This window comes from Tiliqua scincoides, chromosome 3, assembly GCF_035046505.1.
Source record: "Tiliqua scincoides isolate rTilSci1 chromosome 3, rTilSci1.hap2, whole genome shotgun sequence".
NCBI lineage: Eukaryota > Metazoa > Chordata > Lepidosauria > Squamata > Scincidae > Tiliqua > Tiliqua scincoides.
In genome coordinates, this window is record NC_089823.1 from 5233920 (window position 1) to 5255556 (window position 21637).

A 21637-nucleotide genomic window follows, 5' to 3' on the forward strand; every position below is an offset into this window, starting at 1 on the left:
AGCGCGATACCAGAGTCTTTCGAGACTGAAGGTTGCCAACATGAGTCCTTGCATTCATTCCCTGCAAGCAGTGGCATAGCTAGAGGGGGTGCAAAGTTCTAAGTTTTGCAGGGAGCTTCACCGCAGCATGCAAGGGGCCCCTCCCCTCTCCTTCAAAGCCATTCCAGGTGGGGGGAGCAAAACGAAGGGGAATGCCAGAGAAAACCCAGAGCAGAGGCAAATGCCTCCATTTTGTCCCCCCCCCCACCCGGAATAGCTCTGAAGGGAAGGCAAAAGGGCTGCTTGCACGCTGTGGTGAGCCTCCCTGCAAAACTTAGCACTTTGCACCCTTCTAGCTATGCCACTGCTTGCTATGCCACTATGTACAAGTCAGCCTGTTGTAGGATGCACATCTCTGATCTCGGAAGCTAAGCAGGGTCAGGCCTGGTTAGTACTTGGATGGGAGACCACTTGGGAATACCAGGTGCTGTAGGCTTATACCATAGTCTTTTGAGACTGAAGGTTGCCAACCAGGATGGGGTGGAAGTGGGAAGGGTGTCTCCATTTTCAATTCAAAAGTGTCCCTATCTATCAAGCATTTGGAAAGGACCATTTTAGAGTTTAACCCTATGACTCCCACCAGCCGTTTCATGACCCCCAACACATTCCCTTTGCTCTTTGACCGCCGCAGCACTTCCAGCCCCCTTATCAGATGGGTGCAAAATCCACAAAGGAAAACACTGTAGCAAAAATTCAGTTTCTTTCTTTTTTAAAAATACAGTATTGTTTGGGTTTACTTGCAAAATCTACCTGTGAAATCAGTCCATATCAGCCCGCCTTGGAAAAGGCAACATTATGCAGGGGATGGACAGAGTGGATAGGGAGATGCTCTTTACACTCTCACATAATACCAGAACCAGGGGACATCCACTAAAATTGAGTGTTGGGCGGGTTAGGACAGACAAAAGAAAATATTTCTTTACTCAGCGCGTGGTCGGTCTGTGGAACTCCTTGCCACAGGATGTGGTGCTGGCGTCTAGCCTAGACACCTTTAAAAGGAGATTGGACGGGTTTCTGGAGGAAAAATCCATTATGGGGTACAAGCCATGATGTGTATGCGCAACCTCCTGATTTTAGGAATGGGTTAAGTCAGAATGCCAGATGTAGGGAAGGGCACCAGGATGAGGTCTCTTGTTATCTGGTGTGCTCCCTGGGGCATTTGGTGGGCCGCTGTGAGATACAGGAAGCTGGACTAGATGGGCCTATGGCCTGATCCAGTGGGGCTGTTCTTATGTTCTTATGTTCTAACATGAAAGATTTCCGGCTGAAATAGATTAACTGCTTGTTTTTCTTGGTAATCATTAACTGTTTCTAAGAATAATTTCAAGAAAAATTCTCCAGTGAAGACTTTTGTATAGAGCAGCAGTATAGATGCCTTCACTATTTGGTAAGAAAGCAGCCTACTGAAATGATTGCGCCCCTTAAATCTTTGCTGGGTCTTTATTGCTTCTTATGCCTTTGTGGCAACTTATGTATTCAGGCCCCCTCCCCAATGTTGCCAACATCAGCTTCCCTCCCACTCCAGAATGGCCATTTTGTGGGGTGCAGCACAGAGTGAAAAGGTTAAGCTCAGTGGTGTCCCCAAGCCTCCTGGGGCGAGCGTCACTCCGTGTGGCATGACACCCCCTTGCTTACCCAAAGTGATGTGTGGCACCTGAAGTGGTTTGGTGGTGACGTGATGACATCATGGCATCATCATGTGCACCACTGAATCACTGCTGGGGTGAGCATTTCCAACCATTTGGAGCCTTGGGGAAGGTGGGATGGCCCAGCTGCACCAAATGTGGTGCAGCCTCCACTCATCAAGGGCTCAGGTGGTGAGCCTATCACCTACCCAGGGTGTGTCACCTGGGGCAAACCGCCCCTTGCCTAGTGCCTGATAGCTATTTGTTAAGCTCCCCCCATCCCAGGGCCCCAATCCAGATTGCTCCCCAGAAACCAGTATTTAAAGAAAAAGAAAAATGGATATGCAAGCATACATTTAATGGCATGTGGAATGGCAATGGTTGGTCTGTGGAACTCCTTGCCACAGGATGTGGTGATGGCGTCTAGCCTGGACGCCTTTAAAAGGGGATTGGACAAGTTTCTGGAGGAAAAATCCATTACGGGGTACAAGCCATGATGTGTATGCGCAACCTCCTGATTTTAGAAGGCCTTAGGAGGGGACCTCAACAGGTGGGAAACCCTGGCCTCTGAGCGGCCCGCTTGGAGGCAGGCTGTGCAGCATGGCCTTTCCCAGTTTGAAGAGACACTTGGCCAACAGTCTGAGGCAAAGAGGCAAAGAAGGAAGGCCCATAGCCAGGGAGACAGACCAGGGACAGACTGCACTTGCTCCCGGTCTGGAAGGGATTGTCACTCCCGAATCGGCCTTTTCAGCCACACTAGACGCTGTGCCAGAACCACCTTTCAGTGCACGATACCATAGTCTTTCGAGACTGCAGGTTGCCAACAACAATATGTCAGAATGCCAGATGCAAGGGAGGGCACCAGGATGAGGTCTCTTGTTGTCTGGTGTGCTCCCTGGGGCATTTGGTGGGCCTCTGTGGGATACAGGAAGCTGGATTAGATGGGCCTATGGCCTGATCCAGTGGGGCTGTTCTTATGTTCTTATGTGTAGTTTAGCTCTTCAATCTGTTTTAACATATTACAGTAAGGAATGAAAATGAAATTTAGTCCCTTTACTGATTTGATTCAATATTTGTATCTTACTCTTTCTTCCCAGGAGAAATCCTCCAGGTTGCTAAAAAAGTCAACAAAACAAATAATTAAAAAACTGCAAATCACCATTCTAAACCGGCTCCCATCAGCCACCTGGCCACTGTATCTTTCATCAACCAAAGTTTATGAGCACTTTCCAAAAGCAGCCCCATCCTTTCACACAGAGTGCAGCACCCTGAGAGATGACAAGGGCCTTTCCTTCCAACAGTGCAGGTGGTTTGGGTTCATTCATGGATATTTTGCACTTCCTTCAATAGTTCAACCCTTCCCGACTTCCTGCAGCAAGAGGCTACCCAAACAAAGAGGGGGTGCACACCAGATCTGGGAGCTAGGAGACAAGGAATGGCACAGAAGGATTGACTTCCTTGGGATCTGACACACCAGAGGATGCTTCACCACTGTTCTTTGCAGTAGATAATCCTCTTAGTCAGAGGAGTGTAGGTGGTGCAAGATGTCACAAAGATGGAGGACATTTATTCAGACCTGAGAATGGTCTGCACATATGATGCTGCTGAGCATCACCTGGACATCACCAGAAGTCCCCTGTAAGCTGCTCTGAGGGAAGATGAAGGAGATGTCAGTGTAATGTATGTCTGAGCCAAAAGTTCTTTCAGTTTAAGGGGGGGGGGGGGAGAAGGGAGGAGCCCCTCCCACTCCTCCTCAGCTAATTTAAGAGCATAAGAAGAGTCTTGCTTCATCAGGCCAGGGTCCATCCAGCTTCCTGTACCTCACAGTGGCCCACCAGATGCCTCAGGGAGCACACAAAACAACAAAGGGGACACGTTGCCCCCAAGAAAATGCACAAAGGATGGGGGTGGGTTTAGATTAAGGTGATCCCCCCCAAGTACCTGCCCTCTGGCATTTGTGGGTGACAGTTCAGTCTGTGTGCTTGGTAGTGGTGGAATAGCTAGAGGGGGTGCAGAGCACTAAGTTTTGCAGGGATCCTCACCATAGCATGCAAGTGGCCTCCCCTTGGAGTCATTCCAGGTTAGGGGAGCAAAACCAAGGTGTAAGCCCGGAATGGCTCCAAAGGGGATGGGCTGCTTACATGCTGCCATGCAGCTCCTTGCAAAACATATTACTTTGCACACTGCAGTGAGGCTCCCTGCCAAGCTTAGTGCTTTGCAAGCTGCAGTGAGGCTCCCTGCAAAACTTAGTGCTTTGCACCCCCTCTGGCTACGCCACTGAGCTAGGCTTCCAGCCTCTTTGCCCCCTACAAGCTTTGCACACTGCGGTGAGGCTCCCTGCAAAACTTAGTGCTTTGCACCCCCTCTGGCTACGCCACTGAGCTAGGCTTCCAGCCTCTTTGCCCCCTGCAAGCTTTGCACACTGCGGTGAGGCACCCTGCAAAACTTAGTGCTTTGCACCCCCTCTGGCTACGCCACTGAGCTAGGCTTCCAGCCTCTTTGCCCCCTACAAGCTTTGCACACTGCGGTGAGGCTCCCTGCAAAACTTAGTGCTTTGCACCCCCTCTGGCTACGCCACTGAGCTAGGCTTCCAGCCTCTTTGCCCCCTACAAGCTTTGCACACTGCGGTGAGGCTCCCTGCAAAACTTAGTGCTTTGCGCCCCCTCTGGCTACGCCACTGAGCTAGGCTTCCAGCCTCTTTGCCCCCTACAAGCTTTGCACACTGCGGTGAGGCTCCCTGCAAAACTTAGTGCTTTGCGCCCCCTCTGGCTACGCCACTGAGCTAGGCTTCCAGCCTCTTTGCCCCTGCAAGCTTTGCACACTGCGGTGAGGCTCCCTGCAAAACTTAGTGCTTTGCGCCCCCTCTGGCTACGCCACTGAGCTAGGCTTCCAGCCTCTTTGCCCCTGCAAGCTTTGCACACTGCAGTGAGGCTCCCTGCAAAACTTAGTGCTTTGCACCCCCTCTAGCTACGCCACTGAGCTAGGCTTCCAGCCTCTTTGCCCCCTACAAGCTTTGCACACTGCGGTGAGGTTCCCTGCAAAACTTAGTGCTTTGCGCCCCCTCTGGCTACGCCACTGAGCTAGGCTTCCAGCCTCTTTGCCCCTGCAAGCTTTGCACACTGCAGTGAGGCTCCCTGCAAAACTTAGTGCTTTGCACCCCCTCTAGCTACGCCACTGAGCTAGGCTTCCAGCCTCTTTGCCCCTGCAAGCTTTGCACACTGCAGTGAGGCTCCCTGCAAAACTTAGTGCTTTGCGCCCCCTCTGGCTACGCCACTGAGCTAGGCTTCCAGCCTCTTTGCCCCTGCAAGCTTTGCACACTGCAGTGAGGCTCCCTGCAAAACTTAGTGCTTTGCACCCTCTCTGGCTACGCCACTGAGCTAGGCTTCCAGCCTCTTTGCCCCCTACAAGCTTTGCACACTGCGGTGAGGCTCCCTGCAAAACTTAGTGCTTTGCGCCCCCTCTGGCTACGCCACTGAGCTAGGCTTCCAGCCTCTTTGCCCCTGCAAGCTTTGCACACTGCGGTGAGGCTCCCTGCAAAACTTAGTGCTTTGCGCCCCCTCTGGCTACGCCACTGAGCTAGGCTTCTAGCCTCTCTGCTCCCTGCAAGCTTTGTACACTGCGGTGAGGCTCCCTGCAAAACTTAGTGCTTTGCGCCCCCTCTAGCTACGCCACTGAGCTAGGCTTCCAGCCTCTTTGCCCTCTACAAGCTTTGCACACTGCGGTGAGGCTCCCTGCAAAACTTAGTGCTTTGCACCCTCTCTGGCTACGCCACTGAGCTAGGCTTCCAGCCTCTTTGCCCCCTACAAGCTTTGCACACTGCGGTGAGGCTCCCTGCAAAACTTAGTGCTTTGCACCCTCTCTGGCTACGCCACTGAGCTAGGCTTCCAGCCTCTTTGCCCTCTACAAGCTTTGCACACTGCGGTGAGGCTCCCTGCAAAACTTAGTGCTTTGCACCCTCTCTGGCTACGCCACTGAGCTAGGCTTCCAGCCTCTTTGCCCCCTACAAGCTTTGCACACTGCGGTGAGGCTCCCTGCAAAACTTAGTGCTTTGCACCCTCTCTGGCTACGCCACTGAGCTAGGCTTCCAGCCTCTTTGCCCTCTACAAGCTTTGCACACTGCGGTGAGGCTCCCTGCAAAACTTAGTGCTTTGCACCCCACTGGCTACGCCACTGACCTGGCTGGCGGGCGGCCAGGCTCGGCGCTCCCCTCCCCTCGGAAGAGATCAAAGGCGTTATTTGTCCCGCTCGAGCAGGGAGTCCGGCCCGCTTGTTATGCTAATGGGGCTGACATCAGCGCCGCAGCCGGCCGGGCGCAGCGCATAAAAGCAGGTTCCGCGGGGCAGGAGAGGCGTCCGGGCGCTGCCTGCAGCTGCTGCCGGCTGGACGTGGACTGGTCCGCGCCTCTCCTCTCCTCGCTGCGCGTGGGGCCTGATCCCGCTTCTCTCCTCCTCCAGCCCCAGCGGGCGTTCTCAGCCCAGTTACCTCCGGCTGACCTTCTCCTCCTTTGGGAACCGGGTCTGGGAAGAGCCTGGTTGCCCCCCCGCCCCGCCACATTTGGATGCTTGCCGGAGAGGAGAAGAGCAGCTGGGGAAGAGATCTGCCCTTTCCTCGCGAGGAAGCCCATCCGGCTGCCAAGAGGTAAGAGAAGCGATGGCCCTTCTGTTTCCCTCGAGGAAACACTGTATCCTTTAGGGGGGAGGCGCCGAGTAGCCATTCCTGGGTGGGCTCGGTGGCGTAGCTAGAGGGGGGGCGAAGCAATGAGTTTTACAGGGAGCCTCAGTGCGGCGGTGCAGGTGGTTCCTCCGCTTCGGAGACATTCTGGGCATGGGGGCAAAAGGGGGAGCAGAGAAGACCCAAAGAAAAGGCATGGCTTGCACCCCTGTGCTGATGCTCCCTGCAAAACTTAGTGCTTCTGTGGTTACTAGTAGGCTAATGGATGTGAGTGTCTCCAGAAAGTTGGAGGGCTGAGAGACCCTTTTTGAAAAAGTTTGGGGCTACCTTCTAAGGCCCAGCTAGGAGGAGGTGCATTTGTGGTCAGTTCCAGTGAAACTGCCAAGGGGCTGAGCAATCCAGGCTGTTGTGTTGATCAACAGGTTCAAATGAGCTTTTAAAACTGAAATCAGTGAGATCTGGGGGGGTAGGTGGAAGGGGGGAAGGATGCTAAACTTGCCCCCCCCACGAGTGTGTATGCATTTTGGAAAAGAGACATGCTGTGGTGTAGCTCGAGGGGGGCAAAGCACTAAGTTTTGCAGGTGCCTGCCAGACTTACAGCGCAATCCTAAGCATGTCTGTTCAGAAGTAAGCCCCTTTATGTGCAAGGGAGTGTATTCCCAGGAAAGTATGTATAGGATTGCCGCCTTAGTGCTTTGCCCCTCTTCTGGCTACACCACTGGAGACATGGCACAAAAAGGTGTGGATTTTGAAGCTGGAACAGGGATGTGAGTGAAAGAGATTTCCACTTTGTCTTCTGGCAACGAGACGCGTGTGTGGGCCACTGTAAAACACTGCATTTAAGAGTGTCCAAGGTTTGGGGAGGGAGATCAATGTCTCCTGTAAATCTGTGTTTGTTAAAGGCTGGGGCAGAAATTGCTGTCTTGGGGGGCTGGAAAATGATTTGCCAATGTATGCTCTGTGGGGGGGGGCAGTTCTTGGACAGGTGTGAAGTGATCATATGCTCTTGGGTTAAAAGGGTTGTCTCTTATTCCTGGTCACAGACCTATTAGAACAAAACAGACATTCCCCTGTTTGGAATTCCTACAGAAGAGATATTCAAATCTCAAACATGTCCTTGTTTGTAATGTTACAAAAGCATGTTCTGTGTTGGTCCTTCATAGAGTTGAAGGGAACAAGTATATTTGTTCCGATACCATGAGGTCTAGAAACTTAGAGCACAGTCTCCTAGGACTGCCTGTCACAGAAATCCTACTGAGATGCACCAGAGACAGCACAATTCTTTGTTCCTCTCAATGGGGCCTACAGAGGAGACATCCCTGAAGCTGAATGTTTGTCCTTTCTTTCCCAAATTAGAAACATAAGTGTATTGCATTCTATGAGCCTTAGGTTGTCTCTGGGTATTCTTCAAGGTTTTTGTAGGACTATAACCTCAAAGGGGTTTTAGACAAGCTTGGTCTCTGTAGTATCCGGGTTCTAAGATGAAAGCCTGAAAGTCAGACAGAAACAATTGGTAGTAAAACGTTTCGTTCAGTTCAGTCCTGTGCATATTTACTGAGAAGCCTTAAGAACATAAGAGCAGTCCCACTGTTCTGGCCATAGGCCCATCTAGTCCAGCTTCTTGTATCTCGCATCGGCCCACCAAATGCCTCAGGGAGCACACCAGATAACAAGAGACCTCATCCTGGTGCCCTCCCTTGCATCTGGCATTCTGACAGCCCATTTCTAAAATCAGGAGGTTGCGCATACACATCATGGCTTGTAACCCATAATGGATTTTTCCTCCAGAAACTTGTCCAATTCCCTTTTAAAGGCGTCCAGGCCAGATGCCGTCACCACATCCTGCAGCAAGGAGTTCCATAGACCAACCACACGCTGAGTAAAGAAATATTTTCTTTTGTCTGTTCTAACTCTCCCAACACTCAATTTTAGTGGATGTCCCCTGGTTCTGGTGTTATGTGAGAATGTAAAGAGCATCTCTCTATCCATCCCATGCATAATTTTGTATGTCTCAATCATGTCCCCCCTCAGGTGCCTCTTTTCTAGGCTGAAGCCACTGCATTCAGTCTGGTTTTTCTAGTCAGTGTGCATAGGATTAAATGCACTTACTGGATAGTAAGTTCTGTTAAATGCAGTAGATTTAATTCTGAGTAAACACACATAGGTTTAGGCTTGAATACTGTTTACTGGGGCTGTAACCCTGCATACTTGGGCTACAATTCTATCCTTACTTACCAAGGAGTAAGCCCCACTGTCTGTCATGGGGCTTGTTTCTGAGAAGACATGCATAGGATTGGCCTTTTCCTTGGGAGTACACCCTTGTAGCCCTTCTGAGCTCCCTTGGATTTCCTTCCAAATATGCCCGGAATCTGGCAGCCAACTTGATTTGATGTCTCTGAAACCAGAATGACCTGAGTTGTGGATTCGCTTTGTTATGATGATGGCTGTGGTTAAATAGCTATTGTTCTGGTTCAGGTCAGTTTCAGAGAGCACTTCAAGGAGGCTGCATCTTTTAAGGATGAGAACTGAGAAAGGTATGGACTAGCTGTATAAAAGAGAAAGGTTAAGGGGTGCCAAAGGGTGGCTGTGAGATTCTGGCAGGCGTGCGCTTAAAACCTGTTTTATTGCATCCCAGGTTAACACAATAAATAAATACCCTAAAAAGAACTGTAAGAACCACTGTGGACATGGAGTTCCCTGTGCTGACAATGTTGGTCTCTTCTCCTCCCCCCCCCCACCCCATCCCACCTTCCCCAATATGTGACTCATATATGAGCTGAATTTTGAATGTAAATCTGTGGTGGGCATCAATTGGGTCATGGTTGGCAGGTCCTCTCTCTCTGTTTAAAGTTGTAGGAAGGAAGGAGTCACACAGATCTGCCAGGTTCCTAATGGGTAGAATTGAGCTTCTGTGAGGGGTGGGATGAGAACCCCTAGTTTACTTAAACAGATGGAAAACTGTGAACTCTCAAACTCAGGGATGGTCAATGAGTGGTGGCAGCTCATTGATAGGCAGCATTAGATGGTTTCTGGTTGCTGGTTCAAGCAAGGTATGGGTCTGAATGCAGGAGGTGGAGGTGGGGGAACAGGATGGGACTGGAAAACATTGCGGTCTTTATGCCCGGCTGATAGGCTTTCTGGAGGCATTTGACTGGCCCCTGTTGGACACCAGATGCTGGACTAGAAGGGCTTTTGCTCAGATGAACAAGAAGTAGGACCCTTCTTCTGATCTGCTGATTTGGGAAAAACGATTTCCAAAATTTGTTTCTCTCTCTCTCACTCACACACTCACACACCCTCACCAAAGCCCAGAGAGATTCCACACTGTCCTGTTACATTGTTCTTTGAGTTTTGCGTACAATCCCCTAATGACAGCCACACAAACTTTGTGATGTTTATTGCAGAAATGTTTTGCCTTTCTGCCGAGGAATTCAGAACAGCTCACAAATTATTCCCACGTGGGCTCCCACTCAGAGAGCTTCCAACATCAGACCTGAGTTCTGGCAGTGGAGTGGAATCATTTGCCTTCATCGCATCTTCCCATCAAGCTTAAGTGTTTTTGAACTGGTCAGACTCTCTGTACCAGGGGTCTCCAAACCCCGGCCCAAGGGCAGATGCGGCCTGCTTCGAGCCTCCATCCGGCCTGCAGCCAGGCTCTTGTCCCCTGAAAGCCTCTGGCCCACTCAACTGAACACGACTGAACATGACCAGAGCTGTACTCTGGTTGTGTCTGGAGGGTGTTCTGAGGGCCAGAGAGGTTGAATGAATTCACTCATCTAAGTTCCATTTCTAATTAATTTAAATTTTTTTTCTGGCCCTCAACACCATACCAGATATTTGATGCGGCCCTCTGGCCAAAAAGTTTGGAGACTGCTCTGTACCATTCTAGCCCCTGGACTAGGGGATCATGACACGAAGCTGTTTCCCCCTGAATTGGGCTATTTTGGGGTGCAGTCTTTCCCATTACCTACTACTTGACCAAGAACCAAGCCTTGGGGTTGCTACTTGGGAATGAACCAAGAACCCTGCATGCAAAGCACTTTTCCTGGACTGTTTCTTTCCAAGCTGCTTATGGGGGTGCTGCACATTTCTGACTATTCCCCCACGGGGGAAAAAATGTCCCTGCATCTAAAATTTGTCAGGGAGATAGGTTCTGTGTAGCCTTCTTTTACAGTTTTTCTGTGTATAGGAAGTGTTTGGGTTCTTATTTTTGGTACTTATGATCTACTTAATGACATCACTTCCTATTTAATGACACTTCCAGCACTCAGCAGCCATCATGAACTCTATTCTGTCCACTGTATGAAACAAGTTTGACACCCCTCTCATAGATTTATATGGTGATATTAGCTGTCTTGTTCTCAATTCTCTTCCTAAAGACTCCAGTCTTGGAAATGACCCTCGCCCTGTTGCTGCGCATTGGGTACACAGTTTCATTGAGATATCCACTCTAACCCCCAGATCTCTTCCGAACCCCACTCCTTGCCTCTAGTATGTAAAAGCAGCAAGGGTCTCAAACTTCACATCCCCTCTCCCACCCACACAAGTGGCAGCCACTCCAGTGAGGGAAGTTTGAAACAAGAAAAGGGCAATGTTAGGTCAGGTTACAGATGAGGGGCTACAGGTTTTCAGACTTTTCTACTAAACTTCCTGCATACAGGAAGACGCCTTTAAAAGGGGATTGGACGAGTTTCTGGAGGAAAAATCCATTATGGGGTACAAGCCATGATGTGTATGCGCAACCTCCTGATTTTAGGAATGGGTTAAGTCAGAATGCCAGATGTAGGGGAGAGCACCAGGATGAGGTCTCTTGTTATCTGGTGTGCTCCCTGGGGCATTTGGTGGGCCGCTGTGAGATACAGGAAGCTGGACTAGATGGGCCTATGGCCTGATCCAGTGGGGCTGTTCTTATGTTCTTATGTTCTTAAAAGCAGCACATTAGGAAGAAAAGTTCAAGTTTTCCTTTTCCTTGTAATGCTGCTTTTCTACATGTAGAGAGTCCCTTGGAACACATCACTTGATTTTGGCCTCAGATTGACTGTTATGTAGGTAAATCCATTGCTTATTGCCCGGTTGACAGTAGATGCACTGAGCAGTAGTTCACATAACCCCTTTTGTAAGGAACAGGGAGACTTCTGCTTTGATAGCTTTTAATGGCCCAGACTTACTTGGGGTTTTGTGGTCCAGATCTCAAAATCCACTGCTGTAAGCTCCTTTCCAAGCCATGCCATCACCATGCACTTCACACCTTCTGTCGCAAACAGCTAGACTAGAGGCCTCGTGTGTACCAGTGGCTTACACTGTAGCAGGTGGTGTGGTGGTTGGGTCAGTTCAGAGGAGGGTGGTGGTGGGGGATTGGGCCAACTCGGGGGGCAGTTTGGAGCAGGAGAGAGAGAATCCCTCCTGCACAAAGATCCTACCCCTATTTCCCTGAGGCTCCTGGAGGGGACACATAAGACTGAGATGTACAAAATTATGCAAGGGATAGAGTGGATGGGGGTGTGTTCTTTTTTTCCCCCGCTCACACCACACCAAAACCAGGGAACATCCACTAAAATTGAGTGTTGGAAGAGTTAAAACAGACAAAAGCTATTTTTTACCCAGCATGTAATTAGTCTGTGGAATTCCTTGCCACAGGAAGTGGTGGTGACTTCTCACCTGGATCCCTTTAAAAGCAGATTAGACAGGTTTCTAGAAGAAAAGTCCATCACAGGATACAAGCTGTGTCGTGAATATGCAAACTCCTGATTTTCGAAGTAAACTACTACAGAAATGCCAGATGTAAGAGAGTGGCACCAGGATGCAGGTCTCTTGTGGGTGCCCTGAGGCATCTGGTGGGCTTCTGTGAGATGCAGAAAGCTGGGCTAAATGGGCCTATGGCCTGATCCAGCAAGGCTCTTCTTACATTCCCAACTCAACATGCCCCCGGGGCTCTTTGGAGTTACACCAGCTAAAGAGCTGGCATTGGACTGAGGCAACCCATAGGTGGCTTATCGAGATGTAACTAAAATTTATGTTTATTTTCCTCTCCTGGGCCATCTTGTTGCACCAGTCACCATGCATGCAGCATCACTCCATCAGTGCCACAGAAAAGACAGTTTGGCAAAGCACCCTTGGCTGCTCTTGCTTGGTATTCACAGATGTGCTGCCTCTGGGCATGGACATTCTGCAGGGTTCCCTTGCCAGTAATGGTCCTCCCTCCATGAATGTGTCTTATCTCCTTTTAGAGCAATCTAAGCCTTCAAGAGGCAAAGAATGTAGGTATCTGAAAACACACTCACACCCCTGTGCAAAAGGCAGCAGAAGGCAAGCAGGCCCCAATTAGTAGTAGGAGATAACAAGCCACTTGTTCCTGGCTTGACCTCTGTCCTGACTTTTCACCTTTATAAACAACACATCTGATGACTGGAGGCTTTGACCCCCACCCCGTTCTCTCCTTTGGAAATTCCCCTTGAAATGGGATGTTGCATTCCCCTGTGGTCTCCAAGAATGCATAGCACTTGCAAAATCTGTGATACTGTTGCACAGAAACACAGTATTTCCCCACCTGCTGAAGTTTAAGCCTAAGAATGCCTATTCTGGAATGAATTAGGTTGTAACCTGTGCAGGTGGACTGGGTGAGTCTTGGGGTAAATCAGTAAATGTTCTGTGAATTTAGGGTGACACCCAAAGAGTATAAAATGGAGCATTCCATAGATCTTAGTTGGTGAGGTCATCCATGCCCTAGGGACATCAGGAATGAAGCTCAATTAAATGGAAACATTTTTATAGTAGAGCATTTTACTGTCTTCTCAATCACACTGACTGGGGGCAAGACAGCTTAAATTGTTTTGTGTTAATTAGCTTGTCATCAGACTGCTAATAATGAAGGTGATTTTTGAAGAAAAGTATGAGCTGATTTTTAAGGCAGTGATATAGCTTCCCTGTGTCGTGACTTTTAAAAATGAATTTCTGTGCTTTGCTGGGGGGGAAAAAACAACACCAGTAGCTTGTGTTAAGAAGCTAAAATGCAACAGATGAGAAAAAGGGGCTCAAAAGTTGCCCGTCTCAGACATTGCAATGATAGTTTAGGATTAAAGGGGAGATTTTTCAAGTGGCTTTCTTTAGAGCAAAGATAACATTTGTTGTAATACCCCAGCTGGAAAAGCAGAAGGTGGGATGAAAATGGCCAGCAATGGGCTGAACTTATCTCTACTTGTAGTGATGGGGTTTAAAAAAAAAAACACCCAGAAAAAAAGCCAGGCAAAGGAGACTGCCAAGACAAGTCTGTTCTTTATAATGGCTTCTTTCCAGAAATGGCGTTTCAGAGACTGGATTCTTAGACCAGTGGGACACTCTGGATGAAAACTTTAATGTACACACCAGAGCACAGCAAATATGCCACCGAGGAAAAGCCGTTTCCAAGTGTAACTTTCCCCTCCAAGGCATTCTTCCAAAGTGATCCCTTCCATGCGACCAACCTGCCAGTGTGCTTCAAACATGCTCATAAAAACACACACAAAAGGGATGTTTGTGTGTGGTGGGCAGGGGTGGGGAGGAGGACAGCAAACCAGTTGCTGGCTGAAAAGCGGAACATCGTCAGTTTCTGAGGCAGCAGGGTCTGGTCTTAATTTCGGTGGTTTACAATCTGATCCGGATCCAAGTTTACTCAACAGTGAAGTCCTGCTGATTTCAATGAGATTTACTTCAAAGGATGCGTGCTTAGGATTGCAGATTGGCAGGGCAGTCCTGCACATGTTTATTCTGCAGTAGCTACCCCTGTTTCGTTCAGCAGGAGTAAATATCTGCTTTGGGTTGCAACCTGAACCAAGGCCCTAAATGGTCTTGCCATCTGATCTTGCGTGTGATAACTCAGAAGGAAATCTGGCCTAGTTTAGTGGGTTTTACCTCCAAGTACTTGTACTCAGGATTGCAGCCTTTCTTACAATAGTGCCACTAAAAATGGATACTGGGATGTGAGTTCCAGAGACTTTCTCCCAGCAAAGGCGACTGCAGCTTGAAAATAAATTCTCATCAAGGTCAATGATATTTTCATCCCAGAAAAGGATGGTTAAGGCTGGTTGCAACCTTATGTGCACTTACTTGGGAATAAGTTCTATTTAAGTGATTTGGATGTATTCCTGAGTAAACATGACCAGGGTCAGATTGCACCCCAAAAGAGCCTAAGGCACCTTATCCCTTACACTGCACATGACTGAAGCACACCAATGCTTAAAGACTAGTGAAGGGGTGAAATGTCAGGGAACAGTGAGCAAAGCATCTCTCCTGTTGATTGATACAGAGCTGGGGGGGGACTTTCTGGAGCATTCCTTAAGGACGATCTGGGTAACTGATGTTCTGGATGACAGAAATTCTCCTTCTCAAATGGAAAGCCCTTATGATAAGAACCAGAACAAAAGGTCTGTGGCAGATTCTGTTTGTGGTGTGTGCATCCTGATCAGGAACTTTGTGGTTCACACCTCTACTGTGAACTGAAGAGGCCATAACAACATAAGAACATCCCCACTGGATCAGGCCATAGGCCCATCTAGTCTAGTTTCCTGTATCTCACAGCGGCCCACCAAATGCCCAGGGAGCACACCAGATAACAAGAGACCTCATTCTGGTGCCCTCCCTTGCATCTGGCATTATGACATAGCCCATTTCTAAAATCAGGAGGTTGCACATGCACATCATGGCTTGTAACCTGCCTCAGACTGTTGGCCAAGTGTCTCTTCAAACTGGGAAAGGCCATGCTGCACAGCCTGCCTCCAAGCGGGCCGCTCAGAGGCCAAGGTTTCCCACCTGTTGAGGTCCCCTCCTAAGGCCTTCTAAAATCAGGAGGTTGCGCATACACATCATGGCTTGTACCCCATAATGGATTTTTCCTCCAGAAACTTGTCCAATCCCCTTTTAAAGGCGTCCAGGCCAGATGCCATCACCACATCCTGTGGCAAGGAGTTCCATAGACCAACCACACACTGAGTAAAGAAATATTTTCTTTTGTCTGTTCTAACTCTCCCAACACTCAAGCCATCCTTTCTCCTTTTGCCCTTTGCATATGGGGATCATCATGCTGAATGAGTTGTGCACAAAATGTTTATTTTGGATATTGGTTTGTCGCTCAGTTTAGTTAACCGATCTGTTCCATTGGCTCCATTCTACCTTGTGCTTGACTTCATGCCCAATTCAGACGGTTGCTTAACTTCAGTTTGGATTCATTTATTAAAATCTCTTCCGATCAATTTCAGTTTTGTTGATTCTATTCACAGTAGTTTTTAATATTATTTCTGAGAAATATTCAGGGATCGAAGCTCCATAGGGGACAATTGCAGCTAAATTTAATTCAAATAGGTGCTGGGATTTTCATTCTAGGGGCAACTGAAGGTTCGTAAGTCTATAAGGTTCCTGCTGGTCTAGGCACACGTGCTTGCAGCCAGTTTGTAAGTTAATGAGAGCTGGTGTAGAGATGCCTCCACACAAGATCTCCACTAAGTTTCAAAAAGTTGGGTGCTGGATGCAGGAGTTGGCCATAAAAACAGCTTTAGAGATCTGAGTTTAAAAGCACTGTGTCCAGTGCAAGCTAGGCACAAGGAATGGAGAGCTAAGCCTAGGAAAGTGCCCTGAACAGAATCATAAGATAGATGCAGGGGTTCCTAGGGAAAAACTAACAGAGCAAACTAATAAATGAATTGCATCCAAAAGTCATAAGGTACTTTGGATGGAGATACGTGGACAACATAGGAACAGTAGAATGGGGAATCATTCTTTGATTTAAAGAACACATCAAAAGCTCTTAAAAACATCAGTTCCAAGAGGTAACTCCACACAGGCCAGAGAAAACAGCACAAATCTGTTTTCTCACTTTCATTGATTCTTGTTTTCAATCACACTGATTGGAAGAAGGAAGCACCCATGAGCAGCTGTCCTTCAGTTTCTTTGTTCCTTTTTGACAGCTCCGAGTGTCAATCACACTGGCCTGACCTCCCCTCTTCTCTCCTTTCCCATTGCTTGGAAGTCCCCTTCCCCATATGCAAGACAAAGGGAGGGGGCAGTGGGAGGGGGAGAGCCACAGGAAGCAGCTTCATATAGCTCTGCTTCTGGGGGATTTTCCGGGGCCCTTGCTCCTTTGCTGAGGGCTCTTTCCAGAGTGAGGCAATTTGGTTCTGACTGTTTGAACTCAAGTGTGCACCCCTAATAGCAGCCTACCCTATAGGGTGGTGGATGCTTGGGGTGATGCGTCTGTCTTCACGGCAGAAGACCTCGGGCAGATACCGCTGCCCAAACGGCCCCTCCTGACCGAGGAATTAAGTCAGTTAGAGGTTAAAAGAGAAGATGTTTCAGACCTCATTGATAAATTAAAGATCAATAAGTCATCGGGCCCTGACAGCATCCACCCAAGAGTTATTAAGGAATTGAAGAGTGAAGTTGCTGATCTCTTGACTAAGATATGCAACTTGTCCCTCAAAACGGCCACGGTACCAGAGGATTGGAGGATAGCAAATGTCATACCGATCTTTAAAAAGGGAAAGAGGGGGGACCCGGGAAACTATAGGCCGGTCAGCCTAACATCTACACCGGGTAAGATGGTGGAATGCCTCATCAAAGATAGAATCTCAAAACACTTAGACGAACAGGCCTTGCTGAGGGAGAATCAGCATGGCTTCTGTAAAGGTAAGTCTTGCCTCACGAACCTTTTGGAATTCTTTGAAAAGGTCAACAGGCATGTGGATGTGGGAGAACCTGTGGACATTATATATCTGGACTTTCAGAAGGCGTTCGACACGGTCCCTCACCAAAGGCTACTGAAAAAACTCCATAGTCAGGGAATTAGAGTGCCGGTCCTCTCATAGATTGAGAACTGGTTGAAGATCAGGAAACAGAGTGGTTGTCAATGGGCAATTTTCACACTGGAGAGAGGTGAAAAGTGGCGTGCCCCAAGGATCTGTCCTGGGACCGGTGCTTTTCAACCTCTTCATAAATGACCTGGAGACAGGGTTGAGCAGTGAAGTGGCTAAGTTTGCAGATGACACCAAACTTTTCCGAGTGGTGAAGACCAGACGTGGTTGTGAGGAGCTCCAGAAGGATCTCTCCAAACTGGCAGAATGGGCAGCAAAATGGCAGATGCGTTTCAGTGTAAGTAAGTGTGAAGTCATGCACATTGGGGCAAAAAACCAAAACTTCACATATAGGCTGATGGGTTCTGAGCTGTCTGTGACGGATCAGGAGTGAGATCTTGGGGTGGTGGTGGACAGGTTGATGAAAGTGTTGACCCAATGTGCGGGGGCAGTGAAGAAGGCCAGTTCTATGCTTGGGATCATTAGAAAAGGTATTGAGAACAAAACGGCTAGTATTATAATGCCTTTGTACAAATGGATGGTAAGGCCACAGCTGGAGAATTGTGTCCAGTTCTGGTCGCCACATCTCAAAAAGGACATGGTGGAAATGGAAAAGGTGCAAAAGAGAGCGACTAAGATGATTACGGGGCTGGGGCACCTTCCTTATGAGGAAAGGCTACGGCATTTGGGCCTCTTCAGCCTAGAAAAGAGACGCATGAGGGGGGACATGATTGAGACATTCAAAATTATGCATGGGAGGGATAGAGTGGATAGATAGACGCCCTTTTCCCTCTCACATAACACCAGAACCAGGGGACATCCACTAAAATTGAGTGTTGGGAGGGTTAGGACAGACAAAAGAAAATATTTCTTTACTTGTGGTTGGTCTGTGGAACTCCTTGCCGCAGGATGTGGTGACGGTATCTGGCCTGGATGCCTTTAAAAGGGGATTGGACAAGTTTCTGGAGGAAAAATCTATTACAGGGTACAAGCCATGATGTGTATGTGCAACCTCTTGATTTTAGAAATGGGTTATGTCAGAATGCCAGATGCAAGGGAGGGCACCAGGTTGAGGTCTCTTGTTATCTGGTGTGCTCCCTGGGGCATTTGGTGGGCCGATGCGAGATACAGGAAGCTGGACTAGATGGCCTATGGCCTGTTCTTATGTTCTTAGTACACAATTCTCTGCCAAATGCATTTCATGGGCGTCCCACATCATGTACACTGTGGTAGTTTAATTCAGTTTTATTGCTGGCCTTGCTGCTATTTTGGGCTGCTGCAATGTGGTTTGCTTTAATTTTGTTTTTACATGCTAAATGCAATTTTTATTGGTGCTCATTAGCCATGTTGGTAATTTTTTTTTTGGTCCAACTTTATCAGGATATCCATTTCTCAAACAAAATATTTCAGTTCCCATTCTCTGTAACGTGGCAGGCAATCACGTCAAACTCTGTAACACTGATTACAGGGCTGTTTGAAGGACTGCAGAGGTGATATGCTTGCTTTGCTTTATGCACATAGAAAAACACAACCAAAACTATGTGCAAGGTAAGCAGTATTGTCAATAACTGGTTAGCCATCAGGGCTAGGAACTTGCATTGTTTGAAAATATGAACACTGAGATTTGGAAGCATTTTGCAGGGGATGGATAGAGTGGATGGAGAGATGCTCTTTTCCCCCTCTCAACACCAGAACTAAGGGACAGCCACTAAAACTGAGTGTTGGGAGAGTTAGGACGGACAAAAGACAATATTTCTTTACTCAACGTGTAGTTGGTCTGTGGAACTCCTTGCCGCAGGAAGTAGTGATGGCATCTTGCCCAGAAGCCTTTGAGAGGTGATTGGACAAATTTCTGGAGGAAAAGTTCATCATGGGTTACAAGTCATGATGGGTGTGTGCAAGCTCCTGGTTTTAGAGGTAGGCTACTTCAGAGTGCCAGATGTAGGGGAGGGCACCAGGACGCAGGTTGTGTTGTTGTCTTGTGTGCTCCCTGAAGCATCTGGTGGGCCACTGTGAGATACAGGAAGTTGGACTAGATGGGCCTTTGGCCTGATTCAGCAGGGCTCTCCTTATGTTCTTATGTTAGGTTTGCAGACGCACTTGCCACAGCCAATCTTCATGCTCTGTGTGACAGACACATTTTCAAACATGTTTAATTTGCGCATCCTGTTTCCAGATGGATGCTCAACTCTTAGATGGAGCAACATGTGAAGTGGTCCCAAGGATGCAGGATTTTGCAAATAAGGCCAAATTCTAGACTCGTAAAGATCTGATCACTGCAGGTCTGACTCTGTCTCTCTAACAACTGGATGGAATCCTGGATTTCTTTCTGTTTTCAAACTTCCTGTAGAGGAGCCTCTGGAGACATGCTGGCCTTTGGATGTTTATTCCCAGCTTGAAGTCTTCTCTGGGGTGCAGGTGTTGGGCATGTGGGAGAAGTGTGAAGCCCAACTAATGAGGTGCGAAGGAAAGCAGGGAGGCAAAGGCGGCCCCAGCCACACTGACAGTCTAGGAGGCCATCAACGTCTGCAGGGAGGGGGCATCTCCATTCACTGACATCCGGTCCTGTAATGGGTCTCCTCGGAAAGCACACTTCTCTTCCACTTCACTTTTACTGTATTGGTAAATGGAAAGGATAAGGCTTAAAGCCTCCCAGGAGGGCAGAGATTTGATGCCATACTTCCCTTCTCAGCCAAATATATCTGTTTTTCAAGGGAAGAAAATAAAGCCAGGATCAAGAATGCACTCTCCCCATATGCAGGGTTAACCAGAAACATACAGTCGTACTTGAGCACAGGGCTGTAATTCAAGCCATACGACTTGTCTGTCTCTCTGACTATAAAGATTCTATCGAACGGGGGATGGGGGGGAATCAGAATTTTGTTCGCGATTCAGAAACCGCCCCTTTGCAGTTTGGGAGGCCAGATTTCTCTTTCACAGGAGCGTGAAATACTTTGGGGCTCACCCTGCTTGTGTTTCCCTTCTCTGATTTCAGGCTGTTGGGAAGCTCCTGGAGGAAATTTCAGAAAACTGAGGATTTTTTAAAAAAAGGATTTGTCGTCTTCTTCCTTCAAAGAGTTGGTGGTTACAGAGAGAGGAGGGAAAAAAACAACCAAAGATGAAGCGACAGTTTTTGGTAGCCTTTTTCCTGGCTTTCATCTTGCAGAACGGAACCTGCAATGGCATCAAATGGCTGTAAGTCTTTTCTCCGTAGTGTTTATCCCTGCTTGGTGTTGGTTGTTCATTAATTTAATCAATGTATACTCTGCTTTTTTGCTATGTAACATACACTCAAAGGGGCTTACAGACCATCAGTAGCAGTTAAAATGAGGGCTATCCTGAAACCCCCCGCCCCACCCAACTTGTTTTGCTGCTGCATTTGCGGGTGGTGAAATGGCAGGTCCACTTTGGCCATTTTTGTGGGGGTGCAAAATGGGGGAGAATTATGGGGGTTTTATTGGCAAGTGCCGCCAGCATTTCTCTAGGCACTTGTTGACTGCCATTTTGATTCCCCAGAAGTCTCTTGGGAAGTGACAGTACTTGGTGATCAGAGACATATGGCCTTTGGGAAGGCAGAGCCTTCCAGCCTTTCCCACTGGAGTCCTTTGAATAGTGCTGCCACAAAGTGCATGGGGTGTGAGTGCTTGTGAGCCTAACATGGTGGTGGCGCTGTTTGAAGGACTTGGATGGGGAGGCTTGGAAGGCTCTTCCCGCTGGAGTCCTCCCCCCACCCGCTGCACGTCCCTGTTGGTGACATGGTCCAGGGGCCTTCTAGGAACTAAAAATGGTGGCTACCAGCAACCCAGAGCAAAATGAAATAGGTTGAGTATCCCTTATCGGGACTGCTTGTGATGGGAAGGTACTTGGATTTTGAATTTGTCTGGATTTTGGAATAACTGCAGAAATATAATGAGAAATGCTTCCTCTTGTGCTTTTCACTGTTACCTGTGCAAGTAATAATGTAACAGTCTGACATTTTTCAATAGTGTCTGTAAACACCACAAAGCAGAGAACCAAACTTACTGACTGTACCTGCACTGTATGTGGAAATGAGCCCACGACCTTCTTGTGTTCCCACTACAGAAAGTTGTGTTTTTTTTTTTAAAGCCTTGGACAAAATTCCCCTGATTTCAGAATGGTCCAGGTTTCGGATGTCAGGATAAGGGGTAAACTACCTGGAGTAGCAAAATAAAGGTCTGCACAATTCCCCCCTCCCCATATCATTTCATGCCAGAAGTTCTTGTAGGAGAATTTTCAGATCGGCCCTAAAGACATAAGATATCAGTCACTGGTCTGCTATGTGCTTGTTGGGCATTTGCATGAACATACAGATCAAACCCTGTAGCGTAGAACATGTGAAAAGAGTTTATCTGCCAGTGGTGTTCAAAAGAGGTTCTGTGGCATTCTGAGGTCAAGCTTTCCTGGAAGGTGGCTTGCCTGCTGAAATCTTCCCACGTCTAGTTTTCATACACACTCTTACTCCTT

The 21637-nt window shown here is 48.2% G+C and overlaps 1 protein-coding gene across 1 annotated transcript in view; it reads left to right on the forward strand.

The window, feature by feature from the left end:
- Positions 1-6073: 6073 nt before the first annotated feature.
- Positions 6074-21637, forward strand: part of WNT11 (Wnt family member 11) — a 55228-nt gene continuing 39664 nt past the window's right edge. The window contains exons 1-2 of the mRNA XM_066620259.1: positions 6074-6302; positions 20148-20347. Of these exons, the coding sequence (XP_066476356.1) occupies positions 20271-20347 (77 nt within the window). The 5' untranslated portion in view covers positions 6074-6302; positions 20148-20270. The remainder of the gene's footprint in view (positions 6303-20147; positions 20348-21637) is intronic.